The sequence below is a fragment of the Culicoides brevitarsis genome, chromosome 3 (assembly GCF_036172545.1).
Source record: "Culicoides brevitarsis isolate CSIRO-B50_1 chromosome 3, AGI_CSIRO_Cbre_v1, whole genome shotgun sequence".
Taxonomy (NCBI): domain Eukaryota; kingdom Metazoa; phylum Arthropoda; class Insecta; order Diptera; family Ceratopogonidae; genus Culicoides; species Culicoides brevitarsis.
In genome coordinates, this window is record NC_087087.1 from 10,418,313 (window position 1) to 10,431,819 (window position 13,507).

General features: G+C 26.4%; 1 protein-coding gene across 1 annotated transcript in view; it reads right to left on the minus strand.

Annotated features, from left to right (window-relative positions):
- Window positions 1–4,367: 4,367 nt before the first annotated feature.
- The window catches only part of LOC134834188 (synapsin), a 31,715-nt gene continuing 22,575 nt past the window's right edge, over window positions 4,368–13,507 (minus strand). The window contains 4 exon segments of the mRNA XM_063848764.1: window positions 4,368–5,962; window positions 6,896–7,063; window positions 10,692–10,788; window positions 10,850–11,070. Of these exon segments, the coding sequence (XP_063704834.1) occupies window positions 4,529–5,962; window positions 6,896–7,063; window positions 10,692–10,788; window positions 10,850–11,070 (1,920 nt within the window). The 3' untranslated portion in view covers window positions 4,368–4,528.

Consider the following 13,507-nt stretch of genomic DNA (forward strand, 5'->3'; position numbering starts at 1 on the left):
TTTGTACGAAAAAATTCTCTATAGTTAGAATCAGTGTGAAGGACTGCAAGGAATAAATTTTAGTATTTAGTCGCAATATCCCGTGACCGTTCAATAACAAAAAATATTAAAATTTAACATCAAAACCTTCATTTTGAGCTGGAGAACCGTGATCTACAAAAGTTGAAAAAATTTTGAAAAATCGGTATGTGAGCCCTCATAATAAGAGGATGAAAAAATTAATATTCATTAGATGAAAATCTAATAAAAAAAAAATTAAAATAAATTATACTTGTGTAAGGTCATGAAATAATAATTAAAACAAAAAAAAGCTAAAAATGTAAATAAAGTGCAACAAAGTAAGAAGATTTTAATTGAACAAAAAATAAAATAATAATATTTTTCATAATAAGAGGATTTTGACTTTAATTTTTTTTTCATCAATTTTTTTTGCTAACATCTTTAAACGGCTCCTGTACATCGAAAACGCAAAATTTAGAAAAAGTCCAAAACAAAAGTTGTTTCTAAAGACAAAACCTTCAATTTGAGACGGAGAACCGTGATCTAACTCAATTTTCAAAAATGGGTACATGAGCCCTCATATTATTTTTTAAACTATATAAATTAAGTAAAAATATAATAATTAAATAAAATTTAAATATTTAAGTAATAAATAAAAAAAAATAAATATTTTAATTAATATCATATCAATAAAAATTGGTAATTTTTATTTTGTAACTGCTTTATTTTTAATTTTATTTCATTATAATAATCATATAACTGATAATTTTTTTTCATAAATATTAATTATAATTTTTTGGGTATATGGTTTATTTTTTTTCAATATTTTTTTTTTTTATTTTCTTGGTTTACAACACTCAATAACTACTAATTTATTTATTTTTCTGTCACTTATTAGCACAATATTGCACATGAACACTTTACTTGATATTTTTTTCCATTTATTTTTAATAATGTGTAATAATATTTTAATAATTAATTTTTTTTTTGTAACTCAAATTATTTGTGAATAGGTTAAATTTTTGTCATTAATATCTATTTAAGTGGTTTTTTTCGTTTAACATTATCTATTTTGGTTTATTCAATAACTTATTTAGTAACAACCATTCGCAAGATGTCCTCGTTCGATTTTTTTCAGATTTAATTTTTAATTAACTAAATTATTTATTTTTAACTAATTCAAAAATTTTCTTCAATTTTTTATGATTATTTAATATTATTAAAATTAATTAAAAATGCAAAAATTTTTTAAGCCATTTTTGATAATAATTTTTTTTTTTTGTAAATATTGATAAAAGTTAATTTCTATTCAAGCAACATTCCCAACTGTGATTGATTATTCCTTATCACGAAAATTACTGCAGATTTATTTTTTTAATGATACATTTTATTTTATTTTTTTTTTCTTTTTTAAAAAAAAGGAATAAATTTAAATAAAATTTTTAAACTTTTTTTTTCAAATGTTTGTCATTCACCGTCGTTCCAAAATTTGTAACAGCCAAAGCGATTCAACAACAACGTCGATAAAAGTTTTTTTAAATTGTGGTGCAAAATATATAATCAGTGCATTTTCCTTAGCAACTATTCGCGTGAGATGAAATTTAGCGAAAACTTTCTAATTTTTATTTTTTTTTAAAAGAAAGTCTAAGTCCATGTCGATGTCTAATAGTTTTTTTTTGTTAATACAGTGATGATATATTTTACGATTTTTTTTTCTTAATTCTATAAATATTTTTAAATATTTTTTTTTATTATTATATATGAATATTTTTTATATATTTTGTATATAATATGTTGCAAATTAGTCAAGATATTTATTTTTTAATATTAAATATGAGGAAAAGTTTTCCAGGTCATGTTGTTACTTTAAAATTCGGTACTTTGTTGATTATAATTATAACATGATTAAAGTGTTTTATTTTTTTTTTTATTATTCAGTAAAGATTACGAAAAATTTAATATTTTTAAGATTTTTCGTAATCAACACGCTACGGTGGTAATTCCTATAAACTACGAGGACAAAAAAGTCTCAATTTTTCTGATTTTTTTCTTTAAAAGAATAAATCAGAAAAAAATGAAAACATTTTTGTCCCAAACTTGATTAAGTATATTTTTATTTTTTGAGTGATTATTTATATATATTTTATTATATTTAATAATTTTTTAAAATATTTAATGAACGAGCTTCTTTTTCATGCCAAATAACTTCAAAATCCAGCTCAAACCGATTCATAGTGAATGACAAACCCTACATCTTTTTATCAATTTATTTATTTCCTTTTCTAAACCAAAAACTTTAACAATCATTTTGGTCAGATGCTGCGACGATAAGTGGCTTGAGAAACAATTTTTGTTTCTAAAAACATTTATCGATGATATTTTTTTTCGAAAATGATGTTAACTTTTAAAATTATATTAAAATTTTTAATTTTTAAAATTTTTTTAAATTATATTTTTTTGTAATTTAATTCATAAATCAATTAAAATTGAGCAAAAATACCCATTTTTAATAAAAAAAAAATCTTCAAGAAAGAGCTTTTCTACGTAAGATAATTTTCTTATTCTATCTAGATTTTTTCTTTTCATCATATATTATTGTACTCCATTTTCTGATATAATTTCAACTCTTCTTTTCAACTTCATAAAATTATTTTTACAAATTTTTTTAAATAAAATTTTTAATTAACTTAATTTTTTTTTAATATTTTTTTGTTGAAATAAATTTTTAAAAATATTTAAAATTTAATTTTTAATTAATTTTAATTTTTTTTTATTATTTTTTGTTGAAATAATATTTAAAAATTTTTAAAATTAATAATTTTATTTTAATTAAATTTGTAAAAAATAATTTATAAATTTTAATTTTCAAAAATGGGTTAAATAAAAAATTTTAAATAATAAAATTTTACCAAAAAAATAATTCTGCAGTAATTTTCCACAATTATCTTTATTTCTTACTAAAATCTAATCATTAATACCCTTTTTTAATGTAATACTCTTTCAGTTCCTTTTCAATTGTTTCATTGGAATGATTGTTCCTTTTGTTATTAATTATTTATTATTAATATTATATTTTTAAATTGTTTCCTTTCCTTTTTTTGTTTTCATATTTTTTTTTTTCATTGATAATAATTAATATTTTGTTTTATATAACTTTCTTTAACTTCTTATTTCAATATTGTCTTTTTATGATATTTACTAAAATCTGCTCGATTTTTGTCATTGGATATTTTTTTTATTTTTTGTCTAAAAGTGGGTTCTATTGGATAAAAGTTTTTTTCTTTAATAATTCACAAAATTAATTAAAAAATAAAAATTAAACGTTTTGCAACAAAGTTTCGCCTTTGAAAAAAATTGAAACATCGTAGCAAATTTAAAAAAGACGTTAAATCCATTGAAATATTGCTTTAATGTATTTTTCATAATATTTGTTTGTTTGTTTTAACAAGTTAACAATTTTTTTAATTAATTATTTATTTTAATTTAATTAATTTTTTATTTATTCAGTGTGATACGTAACATATATATTTTTAATAATTTAATAAGAATTAATATTAATAGTGTTTTTTTTTAAATATTTTTTGTTCTTTGATAAGTAGTTTAGTGATGTTTGTGTATATTTGTTCATTTTTTCTCAAAATTAATTAAAATTCACGTTTCAGAAGTTTTTTTGTCGTATGATTTCCTTAAACATTTATATCTTATTAGATGTAAGTTTTTGTCGTTTTGAGGATTTTCTTGTTCATCATTCTTTCTTTTTTTTTGCGAAGTAGATTCGCGAAAGATATCCTCTTATATTTTATGTTTATGATGAAACCAGGAAACTTTAGAGGCGGAACAATTTATAATATAAATGTTTCATTTAATCATACATACAGCAATACACACGAATATGTTTTTTAAAACTTAATTTTCATTCTTTTTTTTTAATTTAAATTTTTTTGTGAGAAAAAATTTTCTGTACGTGTCTTTTTGTCATGTTTCTGTCTTTTTTTAATTATTTTTTGCTTTGTTTTTTTTTAGGAATAAACAAATATACAACGTGTCAGGGTAAGCTGGGAAAAGATCGATGTTTTGTGGATCGACCAGCAGGGGGCGCTTTTTCAAGATCGCCCGCCATGTTTGTTTTGGTAAGTAACTTGCTATAGTATTTAATATATATTTTTGTGTTTTTAACGCTAATATAACTGCAACATTGTTAAATATTAATATTTTTTAATATTTATTAAAGTGATAAATTGAGTTTAAAAGAGAGAGATAGACATCTAGGCATAAATTTTCCGAATTGTGAATTTTTTGTAACCCCTTAAAATTTTATTAGTTGTCGTTTATCATTATTATCAGTGCAAAATTTTCACTTTCTGTAATAATTTTAAGCTTACGATATTGTATATATTTTTTTTTATTGTAAATGAATAATAATAATAACACACGGTGAGGTGTTAATAGTAACAACCTCGTTAATTATTTTTTTTTGTTAGCAACGTTAATATATATTTTTGTCAGTTTTTAAGCAAATTTTCATTTTTTATTTCAAGTCGAAGTCATCTTCGTCATCTTTTTTCGCATCGAAATCCGTAAACATGGGATTTTGGATGCCAGTTCGCCCGCGACTATATGAGGAGTATCCGTCGGAGGAATCGCGACTTCCTGAGAAACTGTTGGTACCTGATCGGAAAGTTGTTGGTTGATCGCTCGACTCGATGCTGGAACGTTTGTCGATCGAAGCACTGAAAATGACGTCCATGTCGGAGCTCTTGTTGGTGCTCGTGTACGTGCTATAGGCGTATTTGCTGCGATAAAATTCGGCGCCTTTATCGCCAAAAATGAGATCTGAGTCGGAGGAGTCTTTGCGACTCAGGGGATTTTTGAGTTTCTCGACGGGCGCGGAAACGGGAGGCGGCGTGTAACTTTGTTCCGTGGAACTTTGACTGCGGTACGTGGCAGGCGTCGGGATTACGGATTGATTTCGCGGTACCTCGTGTGTAGCTGCTTGAGTTGTTATCGTGCTGAAGGGCATCCGATTCGATTCCGATGTTGATTTGTCGAAAGATGACATGGAGGAGTATCCGCTGACGATGGGCGACACGCCGGAAGTGACGCTTCCGGTACGGGAGTCTTGCGATGAGAGACTTGCGGTTTTGGGAGTGCTGGATTTCGAGTCAAAAGTCACTTTGGACTCGGGCGACGTCTTTTTCGGCGAATACCATTCGGGTTTGTCCTTTGTGGGGAACGCGGAAGTGACGGAAGTCGATGCTGTTGACGTCTTGGGCTCAAAAGAAGAAACGTTTTGTGTTCCCCGGAGAATTGAAGATGGCGCTGCGCTCGTTTCGTTGGGTTTTACGGGCGCTGGCGGCGGCGGATGCGATGGCGGACCACTTGTGGCAACGGGTTTCGATGAAATTGTCGCCGGCGGAGCATCAGGAGTATCTTTACTGCCGCCAAAAATGCTTCCGAGTCCGCTTATCGAGCCGCCTCGTTGTTGTTTCTTCTTTTGAGCGATTTCCTACATGTCGCCGAAGATCCCGGCGAATGTTTTACGCAAATTTTTCATCGTGTCTTCGGCATCTTCTTGCAAGCTGCTTGCGGGAGCGGCGCCTCCTGTAGCTGTTGCTGCTGCTGCGGGACGTGCTTGGGCCGACGAAGCTTTCGATGCGGATGACATGCTCGACGATTGCGACGTTTGCGAGTCACGACGACTGTCAGCTTTGGATTTGTCGCCCGTGATTGACTCCATGAATTCGGAAGCGCCGCTCAAGCTGCCGAGACGACCAACAGAGCCCATGCCGGGTGTTTGACGCTCGGGAATTGGGGGAGGAGCACTGCCTGGCGGTACCATGGATGTCAATGAGGGACGCGTTGAGAGCGGAACTGGCGGCGGATTTTCGCTGACGGGACTTCCGCCTTGCGATGACACCGAAGCACGTGAGGTTGATTTTGGTAATGGTGGTCTGCAGACATTCTGTGAAAAGGTAGGAAATATCAAAATAATTAATTTTAGTTGATTATTTATTTTATTTAATTAAATTATTATTTTTTTAAAATTAATTTAATTAATTTTTTTATTAATTTTATTAAATTATTTTAAGAAAATTTTAATTAATTCTTCCTTTAAAAAAATTAATTGATTTTTTCTGATTTTTATTTAATTTTATTTTTTTTAAATTTATTACGATAGAATTATTTTAATTACTCAAGAAGATCTAAAAATTTAAAAATTATAAAAAAATTATGAATTTTTTTGATTAAATAATATTTTTTTTAACAAATATTTAAAGTTTTTTTTTATTAAAATATTTAAAACTTAATTTTTTTCTTAATTATTTTCCAAATTTGTGAAAAACAAATTTTAATAATATTTTTTTTTTATTTTTTAAAATTTTCATTGCTTACTTTAACATCTAAACATAAAAAAATTGTTTTTTTAATAAAATTTTAATTAATTCTTTTTAATTTTTTTAAATAAATTTTTATTTCAATGTATTAATTAAATTTTTAAAAGTTTCATATAATTTTTTTCAATTATTTTTTCAAAATTATTTTTAATAAAATTTACAAAATAAAATTTTGAATGATTTTTAATTTTTTTTTTTGAAAATATATAAAAAATAAGAATATTAAAAAATTAATTAATTTAAAAAATTAGAGACTAAATTATTTACAAAAGTTTAAGATAATTAAAGATAATTTAAAATTTAAATAAAATTTAATTTAAAATAAAAAAAAATAATTTAAAATTTAGTTTTATGAAATTTAATTTATTTTTTTTAATTTGTTTTATTAAAAAAAAAAAATTATGAATTTCACTAAAATTATTTTTTTCTCATATTTTTAGGAAATTTGTGACTATTTTCGAGTTTTTACAATATAAAAAGTAAAAAAATAAAAACTTTACCTGCATACGTCCTGAGACAAGTTCCGCAATATTACGTCTATCCTCTTCCTGAGTGTCGCCCATGAGAGGGAAGGTACTGTCAGATGCCTTGAGAATGTATTCCTTGCCATCTTTGCCCGCGGCAACCAGCAATCCGCAAACTTCGAGACCACCAAAGAGCTCCGAGACCTACAAGGAAGCGAAATTTTCCATCAAATCTTATCTCTCGAGGAAATATTACAGAAAATTTAATCATTTATCAACAATTAGCTCGCAACTCGCTACGAAGTAATTAATCAAAACTCAATTTTTGTGCTGTCTGATGATAATTGCATTAACTTGTTCCGCGCTACCGTCGTCGTCAGTTTTATTACATGCCATATACGCCGCTCGTTTGTTTATTTATCTTAAATATTTAATAAATTAAATCATCGACTCTAATACTGAATTAATGCGCTTTAAAATGTTTATTATCGTACGCTTCGCTTGATTTGTGGGTGTGGAAAGTCGGTCGTTATTGTTTATTGTTCAGCGTTTTTTTTTTATCTATCGGCAAATATCTCGTTATTACATTAGTTTACGACCAATTTTCTCTCCGTAAATGTCCTTAGAAGGTGACACGAATGCGGCAAACAATGCAATTGAAATTTGATGTCATCATCAATGATACATTTTAAATTATTGGGCATGACATCACTTGCCGGTGTTTGTAATATTTAATAAGATTTTGCATATTCCAGCTGTAATTGAAGCCGTTTAAGCTAGAATTCCGCGTAAATATTGTTTTGTGAGAAATTTCTGACATCATAAGTGAATGGATGAGAATAAATTTGAATAATAAATCACACGGAAAGGCATGGAATGCGATAAAAATACTTGAGCGCTTTAATTTTATATTTTGATTGAATTAGCAAGGAAGCGATTTTCAAATTTTTGAACTGTCATTTTTAATTTGACAATTTAATTTATTTTAATTAGAATTTATTTTTGACATTAATTTAATTAATTAAATTTTTAAATTATTTATTAATTTTAAATTAATTAATTTTAAAGGAAATTATTTTTTTAATTAAAAAAAATTATTAAAAAATAATTTTTAGTTAAAAAAAATTAAAAAAATATTTTTAAATTATTTTTTTTTAATAAAAAAAAATTTTTTGAGATTAAATCTCAAAGTTTAACTTTTAAATTTGGATTTTTTCCGAATTTTTGATAATTTTTAAAAAATAAAAATTAATAGTATTAAAATAAATATACTTTAAAACTTATTTTAACGGAAATTTTGATGATTTCTGAATCAACTACTAAATTTTGAAAAATTTCAATATTTTTTAAAAAAATATTTAGACACTTGATTTCTAATAAAAATTTAGAAATCTTTTAGTTTTTGGCTTAAATTTAACAAAAAATTTAATTTTTCAAATATCGACTATTAAATTTTTTAGATAAAAAATAATTAAAATTTATTTTTAAGAATTTGTGAAAAAAATTTCGAATTTCAGTTGAATTTGATTTTTGAACCGTATATCAAAAAAAAGTTTCAAAATTTTTAAAAATTATCAATTTTTTAGAAAAATTACAATTTTTAGTCAATTGTATATTTTATATTAAAAAAAAACTTGAATTAGCAAGAAAGCGATTTCCAAATTTCGAATCTGTCATTTTTTGAATTGACTTTTTAAATATTTTTTTTTTGTATTTTCAGATCAAAGTTTAAAAATCGTGACTTCAAGACGCCGTTAATCCATCAAAAGACAATTTCCCGTTAAAGAACGACTCTTCAAACGTCAAAACACTCCAACGGATGATTGATACACACTCACGGATAGATGAAAGAACGAAATTTATTCGCATACGTCATCGTCGTCATCACGCATCGCTCTACAAGTTGCGAATCGGGCGCTATTTAAAAACATAGAACTCATACACTGACAGCCGCTCCGATGATGACGTATGACAGCGCAAACGGAAGATAAACATCAACATGCCGGCTTTAATGTTAGTTTTATTAGGTGATGAGTAATTTTTGTGAGTCGTTCGCAGAAAATAAACGCGCGCCATACAACAAAAAAAAAATCCGAAGATTTATTTATTTTTTGTTTAAACTTGATTCATTTTCGCGTGAAGCGAATATTTTTGGTTGATTGAATCAATAAACAAAATTTTGTTTATTGACGCGGAATTTCGGTGACCATAAAATAAATTAGATTACTTTCTAAGTATTTAGTTCGGCGAATCGTGAACCACGATTAATTTTTTTTTTTTTTTGGGTTTTTGTGAGAATTTTTTTTTTAAAGATCCTGTTAGCAAAATTGTCGCGCAAGTAAAGAAAAAAAAGTTAAAGTACAATAAATGAGAATTTCCATTTAGAGAGAGAAGGTCTGGCTGTTCGCGCAACCATAAATATCGGTCAAGACTTCTATAAAAGGTAAAGTATATTTTTAGTTTTATTGTTATTTCGATTGTCAACTGCTGTTCAAGCACTTGCAAAGACATTGTTTTTGTCGTTTTTGTTGCTGTTTGATGTGCGTTCAGGCGAAAAGTGGCGTCGCACGATGGGTTTGCCGGAGTTAAGTGACCGAAAGTTGATGGAAATCGATTGGAAAAGGGGTTTTAATTGGATTTTAAAGGTCTTGGGATTAAATTTAATTGAATAAAAAATTAAATTTTGGAAATTTTTGATGAATTTTGGTTCTAAAAGACCGTAATTAAAAAAATTTAGTGAATTTTATGAAAAAATGAATTTTTAAAATTCAATTTAATTTTTTTTTTACTATTTTTGAACAAAAAATGAAAATTAATAACTTTTGAATAACTGAATAACTTTTTAAGCCTACAAAGGTCAATTTCAAGCCTGAATGGTTCGATTTTTGCCCATTTATGAAATTTTTTAAGAAAAATTAAGTTTTTGCTAATGAAATGTTAATTTTTAAGTAAATAAATTTAGAATTTTTAATTTTTTTTAAATTTTTGGGCGTAAAAATGCAACTTGTTTCAATTAAATAAGAATCTATAAGATTTTTAGACATTTTTATCCTCTTAAAAGGAATTAATGACAACTTTTTAAAAAAATTCAAAGCAAAAATTAAAAAAATTCAATTTTTGAGTAATTTTAAAGATCAAAAAAAATAAAATTTAGACCTAAAAAATAATTTCAACAAAAATTGAGACTTTTTCTGAAGAAAATTTAATTTTTTTTTTGAATTAAAATCTTAAATTTTTATATTTTTTTAAATTTAATTTTTAAGGCAAAGCTAAATTTTTGAAAATATACTAAAAAATTTTTAATTTTAGACAATTTTGAAAATTTTTTAATTAATTTTGGTTCAAAAATTTATTTTAGCTCAATTAAATTTCCATTTTTAGGTAATTTAAATTCGTCAAAAGAGAAAAACTTTAAAATTTTTATATTTTTGAGACAAAAAATCTAAATTTTAAAGTTGAATGGCTCAATTTAAAAAATTTTTAATCAATTTTATTCAAAATTCTAATAAAAATTTTCATTTTCAGCCCAAAAATTGTAAGAAATCCTTAAAAAATGCGCTCAAACAATAAAATTCCATAACAGCTGATGAAAAAAATTCTCTGTAGAACAACCAGAAACACTTCATAAAACAAACAAGTGAAGCACTTCAACTCCAAACATGGCATTATGACGCGTGCACATATCACCTGCAGTTTAGTGTAGGCGTGAAGATCTGATTGCTTCGATTTCTGCGAATTTCTTGTGCAATTCTAATAAAATTCTCAAATAAAAGTGTGACAAACACTTTTGAACACGTGACGATGATTAATCTGTCAACAAGTGTTTACTTACTTCGTCAATCCATCCCTTGTACTTTTCCGTCATTTGGATTTGTTCCAACATCGCTTGCCCTTGGTTGGTCTTCCAGCTGCCCGATATTGATTTGCGCCTAAAAAAAATTTTTTTTTCATGAAATTTCGGTTTTTGATCGATTTTTATTAAATTCTTACATGAACGCCTTGTAATTAGTTCCAATTTTCTGTATGTGAACGTCGAATTTGGAATCAATGAAGGGCTCCAAGCTGCAATACGATCCATTTTCCGTCAAATTTGTGCCATTCAACAAACCGACGGCATCCTGCAACGCCGGTAAACTGTCAATTTTTGCAGTTGCGACGCCGCCATGACAATGCCCAGCCTTCAAAACGCACGGAAATTTGGTCCAAGTGAGCTAAAAAAGAAAAAAATTAAAATTTTTGTTTAGATTTCAAATTCGCAGAAAGTACGTTGTCATGAGATGAGAGCCTGGTTGAATTTTCTCACACAAAGTGAAAAAGTTTTTCTTTTAGTTTTTTTTTTGGGTTGGCACCTTTCCAGCTTATACAATCGAATTTTAATAAATTGCGGAGGTGGCAAGAGCAATAAATTTTATCAAGAATTAAATTTTGTGCACAAATTTTAATCTCTTTTTAAACATTGGTCCGTGCACGACGCCTCCCAAGTGCGAGAAACAGCGCCAAGAATTGTGTACGAGTCTAAGGAACAGCAGCAAGAAATGTACTTTATAAAATATTTATTTACCGAAACATATACACAAAAATTAAAATGTTTCTCTAACAATTATTTTTCGAAAATTGTATTTATTTAAAGTGATTTTCTTGTGCACTTTTTTCTGTCGCATTTGGAAGAAAATTGCATTTTGATCGAGAAATTAAAGTCTGTCTGGTTAAAATATTCAAAATATGAATTAAAAAATTTTGAAATGTGCATTGGGATTATTTTTTAAAATTTGCATTGGGTAAAAATTTAAAAGTTTTGTTAAGAAAATAATTCAAAATGTTCACTGGGTCAAAAATTTTTTAGAAAATTAAAAAATTGCATTGGAAAATTTTAAAATATTCATCGAAAAACTCTTTAAATGTGCATTGGGATTTTTCAAAATTTGCATTAGATGAAATTGTGCATTGGGTCAAAGACTCAAGAATTATATTGGAAATTTATTCTTTTTTTTTCAAATTTCCATTAGGTAAATATTCTAAATTTGTATTAATTTGAAAATTTAAAATGTGCATTGGGTCAAAAATTTTAAAATTGCATGGGGGAATTTTTAAGTGTGAATTGAGAATCTTTTTTAGGAATTTTTTGATTCTGAATTAAAATTTTTTTAAATATGCATAAGAAATTTTTCAAATGTAAGTTGGGAAATTTTAAAATGTGCATTGGGATTCTTTCAAATGTACATTCTAATAATTATTTAAAATAAAAATTAGGATAAAATTATCATTTAATTTAAAATTAAAATCCGATACTATCATTTTCTGTTCTAAAATCGACAACTTTCACCACTAAATTTTTTCATAGTTTATTTAAATTTTTCCAAGAGCCCATCTGCTGTTTTTCACTGCAACTTGTTTATTGCGTACCGTACATAATTTGTTCGTTAACAAGTTGCTTTGTAATATTTTTTAATTATATTTAGGTAGAGGTCTATTTTTAAACAAAATGAATAATGGAAAATTCTTTGGAAATAATTTCATTGCACAGACGCTCACTTTTTTTTTAAATTGCTCTATTTGCTAGATTAATTTGATTCAAAGTCGATACACAAAGAAATCGCGTTGATGAAATATCTATACGGAAGCGTCTTGGATACGTGGAATTTTTCGTGTTATGAAATGATTTTCCGGGTTCTGGATTATGTTTGACACATTTTTCGGGGGAAGTAGATGTCATGTGATGTTTTTTTTTAATTTCGGGATATGACGCGAACCATAAAAGGTATTTATTTATGATTTTTTAAAGACATTTTTTTAATGTTGATTTGTTTTTAATTTTTTACAGGAAATGTGAGTCAAATACTTTTAAAGGAAATTTTTTGATGAAAAAATGTGACATGAATAAAAAATAAGGTCTCAAGAAGTTAGAATAGAGTGTCAAAGCTGAGTAAATAGGTAAAGAAATAACAATTTAATCAGCTGTCACAATATTTTGAATTTATAAAGCAGAAATTTTTTGATTAATAACAATTTTTTTTCTTTAGAATTTGTCTCAATAAGTTTCAATAAAATATTTTTTATAGGAACAATTTTTAAAAAACGAGCCAGAATACATTTTAAGACTACACGGAAGTCCTTCAAACTAGATTTGGAATCTAAAATCTCAAAATTTGAAAGAAATTTCCATAGAAAAACGATTTAAAGATGTTTCAAGGTCAATTGAAGGTCATTCATAAGTCAAGTAAGTATTTTAGGACTCAACTTAATAATTTTTTATATTTTTTTTAGGCATATTATCGTTTTAATGTTCAAATTTGTTTCATTTACCAACTTATGAGAATTTTTTTTTAAATTTTTCCTACAGAGAATACCAAAAATTGAAGAACTGAACTGAAGTCAAGAACTGAAGCTATGAGAAAGCAATGCAAAAATTCAAAAATAAAAGGATTTGTGAATCTTAAAAGTCAAATTGATCATAGAAGTTATTATTAAAGGGATTTTTGAGGATTTACGACAACATGAGTTGCAATTCTAATGGAGTCAAGAAAACCATTCACAATGCTTATTTGTAGCAACCCAGAATTCTTTCAGTTCTAAGAAGAATTTGAATGAAGAATTTTTATAAGATCTCGATTTTTTTTGACAATATATTTCAAGCTATGAATCATCCAA